Here is a 25,954-nt window from a genome sequence, read left to right as displayed (position 1 = left end):
CAGAAGGACGTTCCTGGCTAACTGTCAGAAACGCCCTTCTGACACTAAAGCGCTACGGTACCGGGACTGATAGCGCTTTACATCGGGAAAGCCGACAGTGCGCTAAATTCAGCGCACTGTCAGCTTTCCAGCAGTATATTAAACTGCATGGGCCCGATTTGATGAAAGGTCATCTTTAAAGGGCCTAAAACTCTGCTGGTAAAAGGCTGAAGTCACCTCAAGGGCCTCAATCTCTGCTGGTAGCTCAGCTTAAGGGCCTCTAACTTAATTTGGAAGGGCTCACGTTAATGGCCATAAAAGTGAATTTTGAAAGGTCTTACCTCATCTCACACATACACACACACATATCCACAATGACAGTTAAGGTCGGGTACTGTTGGATTTCCCATTGCCTATTCCATGTGTGGTTGTCATGGGCAACGTGATTTAAAGGGGTGCTTGGTAATGTTTCTTTAGCTTAAAATTTGGGTTTCTGACCATCCAATTGGGGAGGAAAGATGGTTTCCAGGTATTTTCCCACTTTGATAAAGGTTTTTTTGAGTGTGGAAAGTGTGTAGTTGATAGGCTGTGATGGTGGGGTAAAACTGTGACTTGGGCTTGTTAGATGCCCCCAGGCATGCTTTCCCTGCTGTCCCAGTTGCATTGCAGAAGTGTTGGCATCATTTCCCGAGGTTTCATAGTGGACTTGGTGACCCTCCTGAGTTGAACTGTGGGTTCCCCTGAAATGAAGGATTTTTCCCCATAGACTATAATTGGGTTCGATATTCGTTCGAATAGTCGAATATTGAGCGGCTATTCGAAACGAATATCAAATATTTCACTGTTCGCTCATCTCTAATTGTCAATACAATGGCATCTTTCTTGTACTTGACTCACAATACGTTGCTGTATTGAGCCTTGCTCTTACCTCTTCTGAATATTTGCCTAAGCAGTAACTTAGGGAGGCCTCTCTGTTTTTTGGCAACCATGGTCCAGCAGTGAATGTACCAAACTTTACACAATTTTTGTGTTAACTCCTATGTGCTTTTTATTAGTACTGATGAGGGGTACATATGACTTTTTGATAACTTTTTATGGCATCTTTTTAAGGTGAGATGGTGAAAAATCACTATTTCAGGTGGGTTTTTCCCTTTTTTTTTTTTTTTTTGACACTCACCAGGTATATTAAATATTATTTCAATTTTATTGTACAGGTCGTTACGGACGCTGCAATACCAAATATGTATTGTTTATATTAATTTTTAGTGGGTGATTTTTTTTTTTTAATTTATTTTTTTTTATATATATAATTCATTTTCTATAGAAAAAAAAGATATTTGTGGCTTTATAACTTTAATTTTTTTCAGACACTTTATTTGTTTTCCACTTTTTTTTTACTTTTTCATGTGTCCCTTTAGGACACTTGAATCAGTTAAAGGGGCTCTATCATTGAGAAAAGTCATTTTTAACTAAACATATACTTGCATAGCCTTTAGAAAGGCTATTCCACCCATACCTTTTTGTATGTAAATCGCCTCAGTGATTTTTGAATGAGACTGCTTTTATTCATATGCTAATTAGCCTCTTGGTGCACCCCAGAAGTCTCACCGTGCACTCATCTCTCTATTCTTTCCTATGTAGTTGTACAGCACAGGCTGCTGCTGTTTCCTGCTTCCTGTTTGCACAGTGCTGCTGGGAACTTCCTGTGCTGGCTGGAAGCTAATTAGCATATGAATAAAAAACGGGCTCATTCAAAAACCACTGAGGCAATTTACATACAAAAGTTATGTGTAGAATAGCCTTTCTAAAGGCTATGCAAGTATGTACTTAAAGGGGTATTCCCAGCTCGCATACTCAGCAGTCTTTACTGCTGTAAAATCTTCTTTCTTCCTGGTTTCTTGCATCATTTGGTGGGCGGGGTTTCACATGCAACCTGCCATTTAGCTCTGCCCCAAATTCGTGTGTAGCTCCGCCCACCCATATTGGGCTATGAAGTACAGGCAGCAGCAACTCCATTCTGTGTTACATACAGAGACTGCCTGTCTCTGCCATAATAAACACAACTGGATTAGCTAACCTGATAATTGGGAGAACAGGGGAGAGGAGCTGCTTTCATTTCCTCTATCTGCTAACAGGAAGCTAGGTCACGTGGTGTAGACACAGGAATACCTAGATACACAGGCTGGCTCTCCTGCACTTAGCTGCTCATGAGTCAAGTGATGTATCTGCTGCTCTCAGGTGGGAGGGAGGAGGGGCTAAGTCAGGGCTGTGGCCACAAAGAATTGAATAAAGTAAGATAGTGGACAAACAAAGCAGTTTTGCTGAAGCAGTGTATTTAAGAAAAGTCTTAAATCCACATTAACAAGCAGTATAGATAGGATCCTTGTGATGGGACAACCCCTTTAACTAAAAATGACTTTTCCCAATGATAGAGCCCCTTTAATGCTTTGATAAAAGCATCAACTGATTCTCTATTCTAGATTACAAGACACGAGACTGTTTGTGTCTTGCAGTCTATAGAGGAAGTCAAGCTATGTAGATACATAGCCTGATTTCCTCTAGTCCCAGCAGGATTAACCAGGTACTGTGGGCACCAGGCAGCCTGGGGTCACTGGCCAGACCCCAGGCTACATATTAGTGATATCAACACCCTCTGATCTCGCCATTATGAAGGCAGGTGTCAGCTGTCTCTGAAGACAGGCCGTATTTTTACAATTGGTAAATTTACGGCCGGTGGTTGTCAACCGGTTAATGTTCAAACAAATAACCTTTATTTTTTGCAAATATTTACTCATTTTGAATTTGATGCCTGCATCATTTTCCAAAAAGGCTGGGACAGGAGCAACAAAAGAATGGGAAAATTGAGGAATGCTCAAAAAACAGCTACTTGGAGCTACCACAGGTGAACAGGTTCATTGGAAACAGATGAGTTTCATGTTTGGGTATAAAGGGAGCATCCTCAAAAGTCTCAGTTGTTTACAAGCAAAGATGGGGTTATGTTCACCACTTTGTGAACAAGTGCGTGAGCAAATAGTCCAACAGTTTAACAACAACGTTTCTCAATGTACAATTGCAAGGAATTTAGGGAGTTCATCATCTACAGTCCATAATATTGTCATAAGATTCAGAGACTGTGTATAAATCTCTGCAAGTAAGCAGAAAGGCCGAAAACCTACGTTGAATGCCGTGAACGTCAGTACCTCAGGTGCATTTGCACATTGTGATTATATATATTGTAAGCCGATGGCTGGTCAGAGGTAATGAAGGGGGTGTACATCTCACCCAGACTACTAAGGTGGGTGAGATGAGAGAACTCCAGGAAGGTTGGTAGTGGGACCTGTCATTCCACCCCCCCTCCAATCCACACTTTTGGGATATTCCGGCAGCGACTAAGCTGCAGAGAGTCTCCTCGTCAAGGAGGCTTAAGAAGTTGCTCCAGTAGCAACACTTTGGCAGAGCTTGGCTGGAGAGCAAACAGAGAGGTTATATTTTTGGAGCTGTGTCCTAAATGATTCTACTGGCTTTTTTGGATTTCTGTGATTCTAGGTGAGGTAACCTATTCTATGTTTAGTTAGAGCTTAGCCGGGCAGGTATTTATTTTTGTATTGTTTCCTTTTGTTGCTGCTGTTATGGAATTGCTAGGACCGCAATTCCCCAGTAACTGTTTGAACCCTGGGACGGGACACAACAGACAGTGAGCCCTAAGCTGAAGCCCCCAACTTTCCCTTCCTATTGCCAGGCCCTATCCTAGGTAATAGGCGGCAACCACGAAGACAGTCCCTTCCTGTATAGGTAAGACACAAAACGCAGACAAGACAGACAACAAAAAAAGAGAGGTCAGCTAGCCAAGGGTCAGTAACAGTCGAGCGATGCAGTGCCAAATCGGAGTCCAAAGAATAGTCAGTGAGGAAAGCCAAAGGTCAAGGATAAGAAAGCAAGCAAAATAGTGACAGTACAGAGCGAGTATGCACAAGGCAATAGCAAGCATAGGTGTGAATGAGAGCCAAGGTTAAATAGGGAGGAAGAACCTGCCCATGGAGTTGACAGGAAGGCAGCTGTCAATCACAGGGCAAGGCCAGATTAACCATTAGAGGAGCAGAGACAAACAAGGGCAGAAGACGGGTGTGGTGCAAATACAATCACAGCAGTAGAGCCGTGTTCACACAGTGTGACCAAAAACTTTAAGCCATGAACCAAACTGCACACGCCTCTTGCACTGCAGCACGCGAGCAGAGGGCGGTGCAGAGACCCGAACAGGCAGAGATGTTACAGCTGCACTGCTTTTTTGAGTGAAAAAAAAGTTACCTTTGTTTTGGACTTAAGAAACTGGACTTTTGTGTCTATGCCACCCCACCTAGCAACCCCAGACCCTGACAAAAAAAAATCAATAAATAAATATATATATATATATATATATATATATATATATATATATATTCAGGTGAATTGTAACTATGAATAGTGGAGCACTAGCCTTTTACTTGCACTCTTCCCATTTATTTGTACCATTGCGGTAGACTGCCTTATAGTAATTTGTAGCAATAATATGACAAAACATTGGGTTATAATGTACTTTTTTTTTTTTTTGAACCTCAAGGTTATACAGTATGGATGAAAGTAACAGAACTGATGTTGAAGGAGAAGATCCTATTCCTCCCATTGTAGAAGAGGAAACTGAAGTGGACCACTCCAACAGTGCATCTAAAGGAGGCACAGACCAGCCATTACATCCACCATTGATATCTATTAACAAAGGTGAAAGCAGTCATCGGGGATCTGTGTCCCTCTGAATTTTTTCTATGAATATATAATGTATTGATAGTAGTAGTGTTGCAAACTGTAGTTTAACTACAGTGTTATTACTTCATGCATTGTGGCACTGTATTACCCTATGGCTCCTGTAATGCCTATAAACCAGTGTTAAATAAGTGTCATGCAGAATGATTTAACACCAGTGCCATCATACTAGTGTATGAGCACTAGGATTGTGTATACTTTTTTTTTTTTTTTGCACCGAAAGAAAGCTCACATTTTGGAATGGTGAGACAGTGTGACTCATGGTAGTCCATCCTGGGAATAAAGCCCACGGTGATCTGGATGCCTCATTTACTGAATTCTCATCATCTGGTGCATTGAATTACAAAGCAGTTTTTTTGTTTTTTTTTAACTTTTCAAACACTAACCTAGTTCTGCAGATATAGGCACATGGATGGGAATACTATGATGTGCTTCCTTAATATATAGCAAATTCAGATATCCAGTGGCAGTATGCCCCAAAGAGAGGCTCTGTTCTGCAAGTGATACTCCCTTCTACTCAGACATATCACCCTGTAAGTAATTATGGGGAAATCTGTCTGACTCTGGTTTTGGGGGTCATCTTGTTGTCACTACTTTACTGCTACTGTGCCCCGTTAAGACCTTTTGGTTTCCTGGACTGTAGGATCTGCTTGCCAGGTCATTACCCCTCAAGCACTGTTGACCTGTCCTTATTTACCGCCACTCTCTCATTATGATAGTGCTTTACTCCACTACAATTTTCTAGTGTTCTTAAAAAGGTATAGTATAAAAGGTAAAGTATAAAGCCTTTCCAATTTCTAATGCATTCTTTTTAAATTATATCAAACCCGGGATAATAAAGAATATTTTCTAGCAAACAGATTAACTTTTATTTCTTAAAAACGGATCCCTTTGATTGCAGTATTAATACAAAGTCATCGTCTATAATTCTAGCTGAAGGTTTGTTTACCAGCTCACCGGAAGGAGCAGGCAGTAATTTCTCCTTTGTAAATCTCGCAATTGACTTTTAAATATGGAAGTACGTAACTTGGAGTATGATTATAGATGTTCATTATTGAACTGAGTAAACCTCTCTTGTTACTATGACAACTAAAATATGCGCAAATCTCAGCAGCACGGATTAACACTTAACAGAAAACAAGTAATCATATGGTGGTCATGGTAGGGTTCTATGGTGATCTGAAATGCTAAGCTAGGGTGAATTCACACTGAGTAAACGCTAGCTTATTCTGAACGTAAAACACGTTCAGAATAAGCGGCGTCTAAAGCAGCTCCATTCATTTCTATGGGAGCGGGGATACGAGCGCTCCCCATAGAAATGAATGGGCTGCTTCTTTCACTCCGTGCAGTCCCATTGAAGTGAATGGGGAGTGCCGGCGTGTACGCTCCGGCATGAGCAGAGCTTGCCGTATACGCCGGCACTCCCCATTCACTTCAATGGGACTGCACGGAGTGAAAGAAGCAGCCCATTCATTTCTATGGGGAGCGCTCGTATCCCCGCTCCCATAGAAATGAATGGAGCTGCTTTAGACGCTGCTTATTCTGAACGTGTTTTACGTTCAGAATAAGCTAGCGTTTACTCAGTGTGAATGCACCCCTAGTCAGCAATTTTTTTTTTTTTTTTACTATAGATATTAACATACAAGGAGTAGATCTGCATTGTGTGAAAATCAATGCGGACATGAAGATATAGCGCTGTTTCAACTGATACAGAGATTTCCACTCAGAAGATATTATTTGAGAGGTCTTCTGGGATATCTTGCTATCTAGAAATATGAGTAAACAGTCTAATATATATATATATATATATATATATGTTAATGTGCATTTTTTTCCCTATCAGTATGTCTTTGTAGGATGGGAGGAAATCCATGCAAACACAGGGAGTACATACAAACTCCTTGCAGATGTTGTTCCTGGCGGTATTTGAACCCAGGACTCCAGCGCTGCAAGACTCCAGTGCTAACCACTGAGCCACTGTGTTGCCCCTAAACAGTTTAATATATGACTCAGTCGCTGTTTCCACGGGAAGATAGGGCATGTCGCTTCTTTTTCCCGCTAGCTGAAAAAAATCGCTAGTGGGGAAAAAAAAAAGCAATCGGTTCCCATTGAAGTAAACGGATTTTGAGGTGGATTCCACTTCAAAATCAGACTGCAAAAAAACTCTGTGTGAACAGATCCATAGAAGGGATCCCCAACATTGTGAAAAATAATTAAATAAAACAAGAAATAAAGTCGCAACTTCCAGAAATAACGCCACTCCTGTTCATGGCTTGTGTCTGTAATTACAGCTCCACTGAAGTAAATAGGACTGAGTTACAATAAAACAAACTCTGTGGACCAAAACAAACCTGTGGACAAGTTTGACACTGTTATTAAACGAAAGCAACCAGGATTTTTGTGATCCTGGACAATTACCGGTACATTTGTCTGTAGCTTCCAATAAAATTAGATTCCAACCTTCATATTTCCACTCAAGGGTGTATATAGAATTCATGCAATTCCATAAGCAAAACTCAGAATTGGCCCCCACCCACAAACAAATAAATACATTTTAGCTAATCAAAGCATAGTGAATTTGTGCTCTTACGTAAAAACAAGTTGGCTATTTACTTACCATTCCTCGATCCTGGGTTCTCTTCAGCTCCAGGAGCTTCCGTACAGAATGCCTCGGTGTATTAGCACCCAGTGTGACAAACTGCCTGAAAAGAACCAAATCAGAGTTGTAGTCATATACGGAAACATAATAATTACTTAAGAAAAGGCAATACATTTATAAAAAACTGCAAACCTCAAAATACAAAAATATATATTGGACAAATGACAGAAACATGTAGAACCACCAAGCAAATGAGCATATAGTCTAAAATAATATATGATAAAGTAGGAAGGTGGCTTGGTGTTGAGAGAAAAATGATTAGGGCAGCACAAAAGCATTAAATCCATTAGGGTGCATGCACACTACGTAACGCCGGGCGTGTATGAGAGCCGTACACACCGGCGTTACAGCAGGGCTGCCGAGCACTTCCCATTCACTTCAATGGGAGCGCTCGTAAACGCCGCTGTTACGAGCGCTCCCATTGAAGTGAATGGGAAGTGTTCGGCAGCCCTGCTGTAACGCCGGCGTGTACGGCTCTCATACACGCCCGGCGTTACGTAGTGTGCATGCACCCTTAGAAATCACGAAAAATCATGAGTTTTTAGTTTTTCAGAGTTGAGGAAGACCCAGGAGTGCGAAGCTATATATTATGTCGGCTTTTATCCACTGGATTCAGTTTGTATGGTTAAGTAAATATTGATACACTTTCTAAATTTCTTCTGAGGGGATCCAGTCATGTAGAATCCCAACAAGTGACCTTAATTATTTTTCAAGTGTTTGCCACTCCTTCCTTAAAGCAGAACTAACCTATCACAACTTCTTTTTATATTTTATAATATACTTTATTAACAAATTTTGGCTACTTTCTGTAAAAATCCTGCATTTTTTTTTTCACTTTCTTTTGAGAGATATCCCTTCTCATTTTCTTGTGTGCTGTATGAAGTGAAGAGAAAATGAGGGTGGGGTCACTTCAAACAGCTACATCTCAGGCATTATAAATTGTAAAAACTTGCTTATGTGTCATAGGAGAATCTCATGCAGTTCTACATGGAAGATTTCTAGAAATATCACTGGTTGAAAACACAGTTGGGATTGGGATATTTATATGCAGATGCATATAAATAAGAGAATCTTCTCTTATGTGACACCAAAAGCAAAAACTTCTATGTGTTTATAATATTTGAGATATAGCCGTTTGAAGTGACCCTCCCCCACCATTATTATTCTTCACATTTCTATTCCCACATGTATTCTGCACTCAATGAGAAGTGGGAGCAGCTCCCAATAGAGAAACAAGGGGAAAAAGTGAAAAAAGGCAAAAAAAGCAGCCAGGGATGATCCACAGTCACCAGAAAGCCAAAATGCACCTCAGTTCCTCCTCAAGCTAGAGCAGGCTATAGTTGGATATATGAATGGAATGATATTTATTAATAAAGGGGTTGTTCAAGATTCCATATTGGGGTTCTGTCCTTGGGATAGCTCATCAGTATGAAATTGAATGGGGTTCAACAGCTGACACACCAACTACTAGTATATGGAGCTGTAAGTAGAAGGCCGTACACTGTGTAGTGGTCACGTTGTGTTACTGCAGCTCAGGCCCTATTTAGCTCCAATAGAATTAGGGAAAGTATGTGTAGATGAGGGAAGCAGAATTGTTCCTTCTAGGTGATCTTTTTATTCAGAAATGAAGCGAAAGAGGGACCGTCCTCCTTGTGGAAGATGAAAGGAAAACCGCGCTCGCCCAGGTACAATGAAAAGACTTTATTTTGCACAACGCGTTTCGAGCATACTGCTCTTTCTCAAGTGCATATGATCAACCTTAAAATTAACAACAACATCCAGAAAAACAATAAATACTTCAAAATTTAGACAAATAGTTAAAATATCCAGTTATACAAAGGCTAAGGATATCATGATAAGGTCCAGTAAGTTGCTACACTTATGGACTAAGCTAAGAGAATTCTAACAGTCTCATTAGATGTGTGAATAATCACATAGAATAGAACTGCTAAATGAAATAAACCTTACTAACACAACACAAATAGGAGAGATGATAATCATTGCAATCTAAAACATTATTCAACTTGTAGGTGAACATAAATAGCTCACTATAGATAAAACATACAGATCAGGCCATGTTGTAAAAAATCCCTCAAGCACTAAATAAAGTGCCAGGGGAGTCACTCAAATCCTACTTCACCATAAATCCTAATGGTTCTGATGGGAGGATATAAACACATAACAAGAATACATGACAAGTAAGTGGGAAAACCAGCCTCTGTGCTTACCTTCCCTAGTTGAGGGTTAGTGCTTGAGGAAAGCAACAGTAGGTTGATTATTTATACAATAAGCGGCAGGAAGTGACATCACACGGCAGGAAGCCCGTGACCACGTTGCCAGTGTAACACATCCCGGCGTCAGGTATCGGGCAACTGCGCATGCGCGGGCTTATGAGTCCGATACATAGTGCGGTCAGTTAGGAACACAGTTATCGGGTCGCATATTCTATGCGACCCGATAACTGTGTTCCTAACTGACCGCACTATGTATCGGACTCATAAGCCCGCGCATGCGCAGTTGCCCGATACCTGACGCCGGGATGTGTTACACTGGCAACGTGGTCACGGGCTTCCTGCCGTGTGATGTCACTTCCTGCCGCTTATTGTATAAATAATCAACCTACTGTTGCTTTCCTCAAGCACTAACCCTCAACTAGGGAAGGTAAGCACAGAGGCTGGTTTTCCCACTTACTTGTCATGTATTCTTGTTATGTGTTTATATCCTCCCATCAGAACCATTAGGATTTATGGTGAAGTAGGATTTGAGTGACTCCCCTGGCACTTTATTTAGTGCTTGAGGGATTTTTTACAACATGGCCTGATCTGTATGTTTTATCTATAGTGAGCTATTTATGTTCACCTACAAGTTGAATAATGTTTTAGATTGCAATGATTATCATCTCTCCTATTTGTGTTGTGTTAGTAAGGTTTATTTCATTTAGCAGTTCTATTCTATGTGATTATTCACACATCTAATGAGACTGTTAGAATTCTCTTAGCTTAGTCCATAAGTGTAGCAACTTACTGGACCTTATCATGATATCCTTAGCCTTTGTATAACTGGATATTTTAACTATTTGTCTAAATTTTGAAGTATTTATTGTTGTTCTGGATGTTGTTGTTAATTTTAAGGTTGATCATATGCACTTGAGAAAGAGCAGTATGCTCGAAACGCGTTGTGCAAAATAAAGTCTTTTCATTGTACCTGGGCGAGCGCGGTTTTCCTTTCATCTTCCACAAGGAGGACGGTCCCTCTTTCGCTTCATTGCCTTGACGTCTTGCAGGCGTTCTTTCCAGCGGCTGCCCGTGTCCCTATTGCTTCCAATATTATACGTCATAGAGTTGTTGTGTCACACACAACTCTTCCAGGTGAGCGGACAAATTTTTTGCTTACCTACTTTTTACCCATCATTTCTACACATTGGTCGGCTCGGTGCCCCTCTCTCTCTCTTTTTATTCAGAAATCCTGTTCCAAATAATGTACCGTATTTTCCGGACTATAAGGCGCACATAAAAACCTACGATTTCCTCAGAAATCGTAAGTGCGGCTTATATATGGATGGAAGCGGCGGCAAAGTCTGCGTGCCGCTTCCATACATACATAAAAGGCACCGTAAGGGTGCATTCACACTACAGAACGCCGGCGTGTATCACAGCCGTACACGCCGGCGTTACAGCAGGGCTGCCGGACACTTCCTATTCATTTCTATGGGAGCCGGCATGCGAGCGCTCCCCATAGAAATGAATGGACAGACACTTCCCATTCATTTCTATGGGAGCCGGCATGCGAGCGCTCCCCATAGAAATGAATGGAAAAAAGCAGTCCATTCATTTCTATGGGAGCCGGCATGCGAGCGCTCCCCATAGAAATGAATGGAAAAAAGCAGTCCATTCATTTCTATGGGGAGCGCTCGCATGCCGGCTCCCATAGAAATGAATGGGAAGTGTCCGGCAGCCCTGCTGTCACGCCGGCCTGAAACAGAACGTGAAACTTACCCAGCGGTGCAGAGCAGGCGGGCGGGCATTCAGGCCTCCTCTTCCTCCGATGTTCCGTCCTTCTCCTCCGGCGCTCGCTGATAATGGCCGGGGCGCATGCGCAATATCATAATGCTTCTACTACGGCTACGCATGTGCCCAGGCCATTATCAGTTAGCGAGCGGTGGAGGAGGAGGACGGAACATCGGAGGAAGAGGAGGCCTGAATGCCCGCCCACCCTGCACCGCTCGGTAAGTTTCACATTCTGTTTCAGGCTTTTATTTTAAAACGGGGGGGGGGGGGGGGGGGGGTAGTTTAATCTAACTTTTACGGTTGGGGCTCTATCAGCATGATTTTGCTGATAGAGCCCCTCCTCGCCTGCCGAGCGCTTCCAATAGAAGCGGCTGGCACGCGGGGGTTAAGCGGCCGCTGGCAAAGTCTGCCTGCCGGCGCTTTCAATAACATATAATGTGCACCGGACTGCGGCTTATAGTCCGGTGCGCCTTATATATGAACCGAGATGGACTATAAGGCGCTCATGGGCAATGCGGCTTATAGTCCAGTGCGCCTTATAGTCCGTAAAATACGGTATTCTAAATCACAGAACTCCATATTAATTGGTAAATTCACCTTAAAGGGGTATTCCCATGTACATAATCATATCTATATTTTTAGATAATTAAAAGTTAAACATTTTTGCAAATATAAGTAATTAAAAATTCTGCAGCGTTTTAAAGATTTTCTCTAACTTTCTTTGGTTTTGGTTGCCATGGATACGACCACTAATGCAGAAACTTTCTATGGTCTGGGACTTGTCAGGAACCCAGCCATGATTTTCTTATTGTACCTGGGTTATCAGGCAGGGACACTACATGTATCAGAAGATATCCCGGCCACAATAAAGACATCATGGCTGATTTTCTGACTTAGAAAGTTTCTGCGTTGGTGGTCGTATCCATGGCAACCGATCAAGATAACAGACTGACACCACTAAGAAAGTTAGAGAAAATCTTTAAAATTCTTCAGAATTTTTAATTACTTATATTTGCAAAAATGTTTAATTTTTAATTATCTACAAATTTAAAAATAATTATGTAGATGGGAATACCCCTTTAATCTATGGCTCATGCACTCTTCTGTATTATATGCTTAATCCTCCATCACTACATATAATGTTACATAGATGGTGCTTATGCTGAAGAATACTTATGGATTTATCGGAACTCTGTATGATACAGAACAGGGTCCATGCACAGGCATCACATGTACAGTTAATATAAATTAATAGAGCTCCACCCTTTAGAATTGTTTTTCATTAATTAGCCCAACATGTTAAAGAAGCTCTCAAGTAAAAATGGTCCCCTCTTTTTGAAAATGAGATTGTCTGTAGTGTAATGATGTAATGTTGTTTCTATGCTTAGAATGTCTGAGTGAGTCCAGTGGGCGGTCCTAATAGTGGTTAACAGCTATCGTTGTAGGTACAATCACTGATCGGACTACCTACTGAGCTCAGTGACTCCTTTCAAGCAAATGGGAAGAAGATGTAAATTAGGGAGACAGTGCCTCAGTCATGCTGCCCACTAGGGGGAGCTCCTTTTAACATCATGTCTGACCTTCCCTGGCCTTTGCTGCAATGATGTGGGATTTGACCAAGTTAGTCTCTCAGCCAAGAACGGCTGTTTTGCTCTGATTGGATCTCTTCAGCCTGGCGCAGAGAAGACTGACTTGGCAGAAGTGAGAGGCTTCTAGACTAGGTTAAGTTGCCATGGGAGCAGGAATTCATAAAGCACAGGTGGAAAAAGCCAAACTTTATACTCAAAGCAGTGAAAGCCAGGATAAATAAGATTTCAATATGTCAAAAATTAATGTCTATAGGTCTGAATAGGATGGTATTATCAGGGACGGATTTGGCATTTTTGAGGACCCAAGCAAAATTATGTCTGGGGGTCCCCTTAAACTGGTTCCTTATTGTCACCACACATAGGATACTTCCCTTTTAGTGCTTCCTTATTGTCCCCACATAGTATACAATCCCCTTAGTGGGACTGAATGTGGTCATTGTGATGCCCTCCTGATTTGTGGCCCCATGCAATTGTTTGTTTTGCTTGATAGGTAACATAGTGCCCTGGTATTTCTTTCATAGATTTGGTCACCTTAGATCTTGTCTACCAAGGTATCCAATCTGAATTATTATGTCTAACCTGATGTTTAGAGATGAGCGAATACCGTTCGATCGAGTAGGTATTCAATCGAATATCAGGCTATTCGAGATATTCGATTCCAATCGAATACCACGTGGTAAACGCAGTGAAAATTTGAATTCCCTCCCACCTTACCTGGCGCCTTTTTTTTTGTACCAATAACTGTGCAGGGGAGGTGGGACAGGAAGCAGGAAAACATAGGCATCGAAAAAAATAGGAAAAAGTCATTGGCTGGTAAAATCAGGTGACCTCCGATTTATAAGACTAGTGCCAGCCGTATTCGTGTCATTTGCGGTTTGGAGTTAGATAGGGAGAGACATTGTGCTGAGGACTAGAAAGGATTTAGGTTTGGATAGGCAGGAAAAATTAAAACCAACTGCTCTTTTCAGAGCTAAACTACTTCAACAGTGTATACACACCACTAGTATATACACTAAGCTCCTAAAGTTTCACAAAAGCCCTTTTTAGGCTCAAATTCTCCACCAGTGGTATACGCTATATACCTGTCCCATTGGGTTGATAAGAAAGCTGTATACTGTCATCCGGTATACACCGCAGTATATAGGCCCAATATATCTACCCTCTGTATACAAAAAAAAACATAAATTTGTATACAATCCATCAGTTTGTGAACTCACTCACTCACATAAAAAAATGTAACATTTGTATACATTTCAAAATGCGCAAGTCTAGCGCAAAGGGACGAGGCTGGGGGTGTGGAAATGCAGCTAGGGAGCAAGGTTGCGGTCCAATGGCTTCTGGTGAGGGGCAGCCAGCATCGCGCTTCTCCACAATCCCTGGCTTGATGACTACACTAAGCAGGGTGCAAGGTACAACATTGACCAGGTCTGAGCACCAGGAACAGGTGTTACAGTGGCTAGTGGATAATGCTTCCAGCAGCTTTTCCACCAGCCAGTCAGCCACTACCTCCAGTTGTCTTCCTAGCCAAGAGTCTGCCCCTCCTTCCTCTCAACATGCCAAATCTTCCCAGCAGAGTCATCCCACCTTTGCCACCTCCCAGGAGCTGTTTTCGGGTCCTTTAACTGTCCCTCACTCTGTCCCACCACTTCACGAATCCCAGGAGCTAACCGATGACTTTCTGCGTCCTGATACCAAACACTGGAGCATTCGCTATCTCATGGCGATTTTGTAGTTGTGGCACCGCAACCCGTCATCAGTGATGATGACGAGACACAGTTGCCATCAGGGCAGGCTGTTGTCATGTGCGGTGTTCAGGAGGATGAGCAGATTGAGGAATTGGAAGAGGAGGTTGTGGACAACGAGGCGACCGACCTGACCTGGGCAGGGGTGATGTTTAGCGGGGAAAACAGCGTAGATCTGGAGGCAGGCGCAGCACCAAAAAAGGTGGCTACAGGCAGAGGCAGAGGACAGCTGCTTCACAGAAGCCAGGGCAGACCCAGCAAATCTAACTCACCCCAAGGGCCAATAACATTGCTGGTGCAAGGCTCAACTCACCCCAAGGGCCAAACACTCTGCTGTTTAACCCTTTCACTGCCAAGGGTCTCTGGAAATTTTGCCCCTCCAGTAGCCAGAGCAATTTTCACAGTTTTGAGATGAAAAAATCCAAGCTAAATTGCAACATTAAAAAAGCATCCAACCCCCCCATACCTATATATTTTCTTAAAGTAGACGCCTGCATCATTGTTTCAATGCCACTTGGTAATGTATACGAACAGGCACCTTCATGCAATTTTGATTTAAAATGAATGTTTTATGAAAAATGCAAATGTATATTAGTTGTTAAAAGTACAAACCAAATAATAAATTATATGCACAAAACCTCCTAAAAATAAGAGGTCAACATGTGCAGAGTTCATTCATATCACTATGGCCTACACCCGCATGCAAGTGTCTTCAGAAAATCGCTAGAACTGGAAAGAACAAAAATCAGCTTTGAAGCTAGAAATGTTAAAAAAGTATCATCCAATAAAATATATGGATTACACACCATGAAAAGCAAGTTAACCCCTAAACCCTATATATTTTTTGAAAGTTGACAACCTGAAGATTAGATATGGGTCATCAATAGCCACATCCACCTTCATGCAACTTTGTTTCAAACACAAAATATTTTTTTTTAAAAAATGCACTAAAACACCTATTTGCACCTAAAACTCATGTTCAATCTCACATTCATATAAAAAATACATTTACAATAATAGCTTATGGTGTGTATATATACTATATGTACCACAAACATTAACTACAACAAGAGCTTGGACTCCCAAAACTCTGATACAGAAGACAGGCAGGATTTTGCTGTTATTCACTAATATGTTAAAAAGCTATACTGCACCTGTGACTGTGATACCAAAATCGAACTTTTTTGTGATTGCACTGCATACCATATATAAAAACACAACTTAATGTTACATATATACAACCACCTTCATGCAATGTTGCGGCAAACAGAGATTGCTAGCAAAAATTCAAATTTGCCACTAAAGTGTGACTCAAGCAATCCCTTTCTGCAAACAAAATGTACTTTCTAAAAAACTGCACTATGTGAGGAGTTCATACATACCGTACATGTATATATTTACAGGAGTGGGTGTTAAAGAAATGTCAAAATCGCAGAAATGCGCCAACCCATTTTGTGCATGCAAATTATATAGGACTTTACATAAAAATATTATTTTCCATCCCCCTATAAAAATTTCAGCAAACTATACATTCATCTCTAGTGATAATCGTTATTACTATTATTTTAGCGTGTAACGAATATCGCTAGAGGCGTATTTTACTCTAGAAAGCTCAGGTATAGACAGGGCAGGGATTAGGTGAAATGTAAACTTTATTCATGATTTTGTGTATCTGTTGTGTAGGTGTTTGGTGCGACCTTTTTTTCTTTTTCTTTTTTTTTTTTGGCGCTGCAACCTGGACAATGGTAAATGTCTGGGTCACAATAAACTTCCTGGTTATGTTCAGGGAGTATAACAAAAGAATACCCCACTAGTAAAGCTCAGGGGGGGGAGTTATATTATACCTGTATGTGACAATCAGATAGCAAAAGTACAAGTATGCTCTCTGATTGACAGGAGGGGAGAAATAGGGACTGAATCCCTCCCCCCCCTGGGGTCACATACAGGTTGTGCACAGGAACAGAGAAAATGCTTCTGTCTCTGTGCACGCTGCAGCTACTCCTCCCCTCTTCCTGTTTGACTAATGCTTCCCGAGACAGGAGGGGGGGGACAATTTAAAGTCCTGTATCTCAGGACTCGTTTGGCCTATGAAGATAATTTTAAATTCATTTTAAAGAGGAAAATCTCATCTTTAAAATGATATCGAGATCTTAATAATATCCCTTACAGATTTTTAGTGAATTGCTGTTAAATATACTGTCGAGAATCTAGATCTTCAATGAGATCTCAATCCCCAATAGCGTTTTCAACAGTGAATCACTTTGGCACAGTAAGAGTTAACATGAATAACTTGGTATCGTTTTAAAGATGAGAATCTCATCTTTAAAATGAATCTAAAATTATCTTCATAGCCCAATCGAGACCAGATATATGGGCATTAGATTTAAGGATATAGCAGCTATGTCCTCGGCTAGACAAGTGACACCCTGGGAGGACATAAAGCTATGTCCTTGGCAGTGAAAGGGTTAAAGGCTCAATTCACCCAAAGGGCCAAAAACTAAATCTCTGCTGGTAAAAGGCTCAACTCACCCCAAGGGCAAAAACACTGCTGGTGAAATGCTCAAACTCAATTAAAGGTGCAACGTTTAGATGGCTTCTTTCCAAAACGAGGGTGATTCCTTTCGGTAAGATCTGATGGCTGTTTCCAGCCCTGATTATCCTGGTTGATCTTGTTCAGTAATGAGGCCAGCTCAGCATGAGGATCTTCTACGTTAGGTTGTCCATGCCCACTAATGAGCATGAAAACTCGATCACAGTAAATGTTCTTATTTTTCTCCAATTCAATCTCTGAATGAACTGCTCTGAAAGATGGCCTAGGCACTGCTGTAATGGCAATCACTGGGTTTTCCTGTTCTGGTTCCAAAGAATCTTGTGTATTACTTGCAGAAGAGACCATCTTAGTCTGACTGCTAGTTGCTTGTGCTGCAGCATTTGGAGTTGGGATCTTCATTCTGGATCCCATTACTTTCAACAGTCTCTAAAGTCTTTTGACACTTTGAATTTTGTTCAGTTCCAAACGACACTGTGTTTAGATTTGGCTTGGAAGGCAAAGTTTCCTTTAGCAGCTCCATCTCAGCAGGATGATGATAAACCTTGCTTAAATCTGATGTCTGAAGGGAAAGTGGTTTCTAATCTACATCTAAAGTAATGGAGCATCTTGTTTGGACTATTGACACCTGATCAGAACCCTGTATAGGTAATGTAGAGTCCCATATTAGAGAACCATTACCGGTAGTAGTGGTTGCAGCCAATTCTCCACCTTTGCGGCCCTCTAAATAAAAGTTACCCCCAGGACTTGATGCCAAAATGTTATAAATTTCACAATCAAAATCAAGGTCAATGTCTGGGTCCTCACTCCAATCCACTGCATCAATCCCACACAATGAGAGTGATGGTTTTGGAATGACTGTTTTAGGGGCTAACAATTTTAAAGGGGCTAACACTCTGCTGCTGCAAGGCTCAACTCGCCCAAAGGGCCAACAGATCTCTGCTGGTTAAAGGCTCAACTCACCCAACGGGCAAAAAACTCTGCTGGTGCAAGGTTCAACTCTCTTAAAGGGCCTAACACTCCACTGGTGCAAGGCTGAACTAACTTAAAGGGCCTAAAACTATGCTGGTAAAAGGCTGAAGTCACCTCAAGGGCCTCAATCTCTGCTGGTAGCTCAGCTTAAGGGCCTTTAACTTAATTTGGAAGGGCTCATGTGAAGGGCCAGAAAAGTAAGTTTTGGAGGTCTCACCACATCACACACACACACACACACAAACAATGACAGTTAAGGGTGGGGGCTGTTGGATTTCCTATTGCCTATGCCATCTGTGGTTGCCATGGGCAACGCGATTTAAAGGGGTGCATGCTAATGTTCATTTAGCTTAAAATTTGTGTTTCTGTCCATACTAATGTAGAGAAAAGAAGGTTTCCAAGTATTTTCCACTTTCCATATTGAGTTTGGAGTGTCTAGTTGATAGGCTGTGATAGTAGGGTAATCCTGGGACTTGGGGTGTTAGATGCCCCCAGACATGCTTCCCCTGCTGTCCCAGTTGCATTCCAGAGGTGTTGGCATCATTTCCTGGGGTGTCATTGTGGACTTGGTGACTCTCATTAGTTGAATAGTTTTTTTCCCCTGAAACAAGTATTTTTTCCACATAGACTATAATGGGATTTGATAGTCGGTCGAATAGTCGAATATTGAGGGGCTACTCGAAATGAATATTGAATATTTCACTACTCGCACATCTCTACTGATGTTATTACAATTATGTTCTACCTTAATTCTTTTGGTCTATTTTACCTTTCATTTGCCCATTTACTGTTCTGGACCTGTCATTTATTGTTATTCCTTTGCATGTGGTCATGTCTGGCACTTTGTTAGTATTTGTTACAACTGAAAACTAATAAATACATTTACAATGTAAACATTACCTTGTTGACCAAGGCTGTGGACAGCCAAACATACTTAAACCGTTATATTAAGTATATAGTTGCACTTATCACTTAATACACAATTTCCCATTGTGGGAGACATTAGTGAAATGAAGATGATAATGCAGTTTTTCTAAGCATTCTTACATTACCATACATGCTTACTCTTCTCTACCTTGTGCAGTGTGCCTACACCATTTTATTACATATTGTTGTTTATAAGATGGGAACTTGTTGGGTAGCTCAGGTGATACAGAAATGTAGGAGAGGAAAGAGCTGATTAAAAAAAACAAAAAACTTTAGAATTATCAATGAATGAAGTAGGCGTATGAAGTACGTGATGCATGAACATCTGTGCTGGATCAGAGATATGTAGTGTTCACAAAGAAGAGGATCATGACTATATGAGATCAAATCGATATATCAAGGGCTGAGTCCCGTCAGTGGAAAACTGTGTGTGGGTGGTAGGACCTAGTCTGATCCGTGTGCATAGAAGTCCTAGTCAGTTATGATGTCATGAGCTCCAGGATGGCTTGATCACTGCAGTAATGAATTGATAGTGTTATGCCAGTTCATTATTGTAGCTATCAAACTGTTCAGGTGCTCGTCTCATCATAACAGACTATGATGGACTATACATGGACTATAAACTGTGAAATACAACCTGCACACAGACCACTTTCCACATATGGGACTCGATCATACTGAAGGGCCCAAAAGTTAGGGATGCACAGTGATTTTGGCTGTGAGTCCCGTTGTGTAATCAAAGATCGCCCTGTCGTCCTGCAACTCGTTTAGTATTGTAAGGAAATGGAGTGGTAATGTGACACTGAGAGTTCTGCAACTGTAACTTCTAGCCCCCCAAAAAGCTAGAAGTGCCTGATTAATTAATTTGTGCCTAGAAATCGCAGTCACAGCGCTCTTGGGATCACATTGGTGAAGGAGTTGCAGGGAAAACTATGCTCTTAGGTCGTGTGACAGGGGTTGTGGCAAACGCTGCTGTCTAGCCCCAACTTTATTTTCAGACAATAGATTGACCAAGAACATTTTAAGTACCCTGTTCAATGAAGAAGACTTTCAGTATGATCAGTTTTTTTTAACCACCAACAATTTATAATTGTTAACAGTTAATATTGATAATTCACCATTAGAGATGAGCGAACCGCGTTCGATCAAGTACATGTACGATTGGATATCAGGCTGTTCGAGATATTCGATTTGAGTTGAACACCAGGTGGCGAACTCACTAAAAATTTGATTCCCCTCCCAACTTCCCTGGCGCTTTTTTTGCACCATTAACTGCACAGGGGAGGTGGGACAGGAACTACGACAACAAAGGCATAAAAAAAAAATAAAAAAAAAAAAAGGAAAAAGTAATTGGCTGGCTAATTCAGGTGACCTCCAATTTATACTGCTACTGTCTGTGGTGACCTCCATGCGGGTGAACAAATCCCACCCCATGTATGAGAGCTTGATGGCACTTAGCAGCACTGTAAGTGTGAGAAGGAGTGCTATCGCAATTCTTTCCTCCCAACCGTGACCAGGCTGTATAATCTACTTCAGACCAAGCGAAGATCACTCCGCACAGAAAACTAATGATTATGAAGTCTTCCTTCTTTCTTCTTCTGTTCCTTAGCTGCTATGGACTCCTAGTATATCTTCTCTTCTCAGCATATGTGTGTCTACGTCTGTAATATATTACTGTGTATTATTCTGTATCTGTATTACTTTGCTGCTGTAACATACTGAAATTTCCCCACTGTGGGGCTATTAAAGGATTATCTTATCTTATCCTATAACTACAGTTATATAGGGCCACTATAGCCCTTCCTGAGAGATGGAGAATCAGGATCTAATTGATTGGGATTGCATAGTAAGTGGGCAATAGCCATCACAGACAAAGGGGAATTGACCTAGACAGACAGGTGTGAATTCAATATCTATTCAGATTCTGATAACTGCAGTATTCACACTTCACCCCACACCCATTACAGGAGGAGCTTAGGAATGTAAATGTATATATTGTGTGTTACTCTGGTACCTTGTGATCAATCTTACTCTGCTGAATCCTCAGTACACTCTTGTACTTTAATACTGCATGTAAAAGAGACCATTTTTTTTATCAAGTTTGGAGAGTCATCCTTTTTCCTTACAGTATACAGCAATTTAGTCAATTTAGATGGCATCAAGAGATTGCATACATCCAGCAGATGCATTTTGCTACATATGTGGCCATTTTATAAAGACAAGAGAGAAAAAGTACTCTGTGGAAGCATCTGCTAAGATGTGTGAGGCCTACAAAGCATACTTCGGCATGCCGGTTGGTGACCAAGACAAACCATGGGCTCCTCATTTCACATGTGAGCACTGCAAGAAAACTCTTGACGGTAAGTGGATAAATGCTACTCTCTTAAATACCAGATTAACTGTGTTAATATTGTAAATATCACTAGTCATTAGTGTGAAATAGGCCTAAATCAAATTCTCAATCCAAATTTTATTTTGTTTGCTTATAAGTTGGTACAGGGGAGAGAAGAGAGCCATACATTTTGCTATCCTAAGAATTTGGCGTGAACCGACTGATAACTCAACAAGTTGCTACTTCTGCATGGTGGACCTTTCCAAACGTCGCACTGGCAAAAATGCACCGCCTGTAACGTATCCTGATATTCCTTCATCTATTGCCCCAGTACCACATTGCCCTGAACTTCCTGTACCAACACCTCCAGACAGATCTACGCCACCTTCAAAAGAAAGCAGCAGGTCAGACACCAAGGAAGACGTTAAAGATCACGATTTCTCTTCATACACAGATGAGGAGCTGAAGCCATACTACCCTAACCAAAAAGACCTCAACGATCTGATCAGAGACCTTGGTCTCTCCAAGTCCAACGCTGAGCTTCTGACATCAAGGCTCAAGCAATGGAACTTATTAGATGAAAGCGTCCAAATGAGATAAATGAGAAGATGCAAAATCGTCTGTTTCTATAGTAAAAATGCATAATTTTCGTTGCTGTGGTCACAAAAGCGAAATTTATGATGAATGTAAGCAAATTTTAATTTGTTTTAGACATAAGCAATTGGAATATAACATTTAAAAGCTGGGAACAAAATTTGTGTTACATAGTGAATTCAAACTATTTATGACTATGGTCAGCTTAAGACATTGTTATTCTAGTGCAACACTGGTGGTAAAGTGGCTTGCGAGAGTATTCATACCACCTGAAGTTTTTCACACTTTGTCACCTTACAACCACAAACTTAAATGTTTGGCATATTCCAGCCCGAAACGCGCGTCAATTGCAGTCAGTGCATAGCCTCTCCCCCCTGTTTCTCGTTACCTACAACATTATGGGTATGTTTCTTGTTCTGACTTATAGTTGGAACTGTTAGCACATATGTTTCACCACTCCTGAGTTTGCTGCATGTCATTATAATTTGTTTGTGCAGTAGTCTATGTGAAATCTAATTATCATGCCACTTGCCTAACTGCTGAACACTTCTATTACGATGTATACATTCTTTGTCATAGGAGATGCAGATTCTGATATATACCCCTATGTGTACAGTATATATACTGGCTATGTGAATTTCACGTGATTAGATAGGGAGTCATGGTTGAGATTGCAGGCTGTTTGTTTCACTGACCTTATGATATTTTGCATTGTTGTATCCGTCCTTGGACATACGATATGTATGTGTTATTTTTGTGATTGAAATAAAATGTTGTACTTTTCTATATGCTGAGTGTTTTGTGTTACCTTTTCTTTGGTTTCCAGTTAGCTTACATATTCTGGTAAGCGCACGTCTATATTCAGGACTGTTTTTGCATTTGTGGAATAAGATTTTTTTTTTATTGAGCTACTTCGTTTATTCCAGTTTTTTTTGTGCTATGCTTCTTCATCTACCTAAACTGACAGATCTCGCAAGGAGAGCACTGGTCAGAAAAGCAGCAGAAAAGCTGCAGAAATCCACAGATCAGGTGGGAAAATCTGTCCACAGGACAACTATAATAGAGAATAGATGCTGCTGCACACACTATGGTACAATTATTTGTGACAATTTTAATCAGGAACAGGTGATAACAGTGATAATGCCATGAACATTAAGTCAGTAAGCATATATGGATAAAGCAGACACTAGATCAAAGGGCATAACGTTTTGGTCATTTGGACTTTCTTCAGACACTATCTAGTACCGGGCGGGTGGTAACACAAGGGTTCATGGCGAAAGGTCCAAATGACCGAAACATTATGCCCTTTGATCTAGTGTCTGCTTTATCCATATATGCTTACTGACTTAATGTTCATGACATTATCACTGTTATCACCTGTTCCTGATTAAAAAGCTCTGACTGGTCTTCCGTTATAAATGGTGGTTCAGTGCTGGGTGTATTAACACTTTAATATCTGGAAAGCAGTGAAGAATATGTTAACACTATATAACCTAAATAAATAAATACGTTATCGCTCAGCGACTTTTTTTCATAATTTCCTTTCCCGCCTTCCAAAATTTATAATTTATTTTTATTTTTCTGTTGACATAGCTATGTGAGGGCTTATTCTTTGCATGACAAGTTGTACTTTCATTTCCCACCATCTTGAGGTACATACGATGTTTTGATTAGCTATTTTTTTTTTTTTTTTGGTGGACGATGTGAAATATTACACAATTCTATCATAATTTTTTGCTTTTTGTTTTTACAGCATTCACTCTGCATTCAAAATTACATGGAAGTTTTGTCCAGTGGGACATTACAATTACGTCGATACCATAGTTATATGGGTTATATTACATTTTACCGCTTTTACAAATATAATGACACTTTTTGAAAATAAAACATTTTCTTGGGGGTTACTATAATCTGCCGCCTACAACTTGCACCCGAACCACCTGGATGCAGTGATCGCTATTGATCATGGCATACTGTGGAAGGGGGGGTAAGGGGGTTAATCCTCATCCGTTAGTATGCATATCTTCCTTTTCTGGTGGCTTTTGTGCCCACGGCATACTATTATGATGCTGAGTGTTAACTAGATGATCACTGCGACATAATAGCATACCACAGTCCAGAAAGGGGTAATGATATAGAAGATGGCATTGCTAGCACTGTCTCTATTTTTGCAGATGACACCAAGCTATGTAGTACAGTATAGTCTTTGAAGGATGTATGTAGATTAGAAGTAGACTTGGACAGACTGGGTGTTTGGGCAGCCACATGGCAAATGAGGTTCAATGTGGATAAATATAAAGTTATGCCTCTGGTTAAAAAAATCCATATGCAAGTTATGTCCTGATGGGAGTAAAGCTGGGAGTCACTGGTGGAGAAGGACCTAGGTGTACTTGTAGATCATAGATAAAATTACATCATGTAATGTCAATCAGCTGCTTCTAAGGCCTGCAGGATATTGTCATGCGTTGGAAGGGTTATGGACTCAGGGGACAGGGATGTAATATTACAACCTTTATAAATCATTGGTGTGGCCCCTTGTGGCAGTTCAGTTCTTGGCACCAGTTCACAGAAAGGATGTCCTATAGTTGGAGACCGAGAGAATGGAGGGCCACAAAACTAATAAGGCCCTCTGTTATGAAGAGAGATTAAAAGACTTCAATTTGTTTTATGGGGGATATGATTAACCTACCTCTGGAACTGTTCACAGCAGAAACCACAGACTGCTTCAATATATCTTAGATGCCTTTTTAGATGATATAGCATTGATACTTATAGAAATATAGAATATCATGCCATTATCCATCCCCATCCATTTAATTTTTTCAACCATACTAAGTATGTAACTATGTAGTTCAACCAAACTGTTTCAAGCCAATACAAATATTCTGCAGCTTTTTAGTAATGAATATTACTCCTTTTGACAGATGCAGAAACCAAGGGTCAGAGGCGTCGAGGGGCGGCAAAGAGACCAAGCTTGGCACCAGGATCAGCCAATACTGTGTCCTCACCCACCGCACCAATTCCAGTAAATATTCATTCATATTTATGTCAACAATGAACTGTAGGCATACCAAGAAAACTGAGACAAAAATAAAAACCTTGCATTGAGAAGTGTAAAGAATATATATATTTATTCATTTATTTTTTTTATTTCACAGCCAGCTGGAAAAAAGAACAATGTACTTTCTAATGAAGCCAGGAAGGAAATGGCAAAACTAGCTAAAGTTACTAAGGATGAAAGAAGAGCTCAATTAGATGCAAGGCACAAATATTTGGTCTCCAAACTGGCAGATGGATTAGGAATTGGTGAAAATGAAGTGGAGGATTTTCTTATTTCTGATGACAAGGTAAAATAAAATCTTGGTCAACAGTGACACCTAGTGTTTTTGTTTTAGTCTTTCAGTCTGCAAACCAGTCCATTTCAATCTATAGTTACATAGTTTGGATGCTTGAGCTCAAGCAAGGGATGAAAAAAGAGCTAGGGGTCCGGCAGAGCGGGCAAACATATCCAAGTGGGCTCCTAACCCAGTTACACAGATATTATCACTATACAGTGACCATATAGTGATGAACTTTTTCTTTAGACCGTGGCAGCTGTTTTATAGTAACAGATGTTGTGTACTTTGTTCTTTGAGCATCCCATGTTTTGACATTGAACTTTATATCCTGACCAAAAATTACGTGTCGTTTTGGGATCAGGTTGCCCTCTGTGTCCACCAAAAACCAGTGATCTCCAACATCATATTTACAGTCAGTAAACTTAACTGTCCCAAGCTTCTTATTCTTTTTTAATTCCCTGTGGCCGACA

General features: G+C 40.8%; 1 protein-coding gene across 1 annotated transcript in view; it reads left to right on the top strand.

Annotated features, from left to right (window-relative positions):
- The first annotated feature begins 4,579 nt into the window (after positions 1 to 4,579).
- LOC142200556 (dynein axonemal heavy chain 5-like) overlaps positions 4,580 to 25,954 on the top strand; it is a 384,102-nt gene continuing 362,727 nt past the window's right edge. Inside the window, exons 1-3 of the mRNA XM_075270991.1 lie at positions 4,580 to 4,734; positions 25,071 to 25,171; positions 25,305 to 25,493. Of these exons, the coding sequence (XP_075127092.1) occupies positions 4,587 to 4,734; positions 25,071 to 25,171; positions 25,305 to 25,493 (438 nt within the window). The 5' untranslated portion in view covers positions 4,580 to 4,586. The remainder of the gene's footprint in view (positions 4,735 to 25,070; positions 25,172 to 25,304; positions 25,494 to 25,954) is intronic.

The sequence above is a fragment of the Leptodactylus fuscus genome, chromosome 4 (genome assembly GCF_031893055.1).
Source record: "Leptodactylus fuscus isolate aLepFus1 chromosome 4, aLepFus1.hap2, whole genome shotgun sequence".
Taxonomy (NCBI): Eukaryota; Metazoa; Chordata; class Amphibia; order Anura; family Leptodactylidae; genus Leptodactylus; species Leptodactylus fuscus.
The sequence above is the reverse complement of the archived record's forward strand: the minus strand, read 5'-3'. Positions and strand labels throughout refer to the sequence as shown.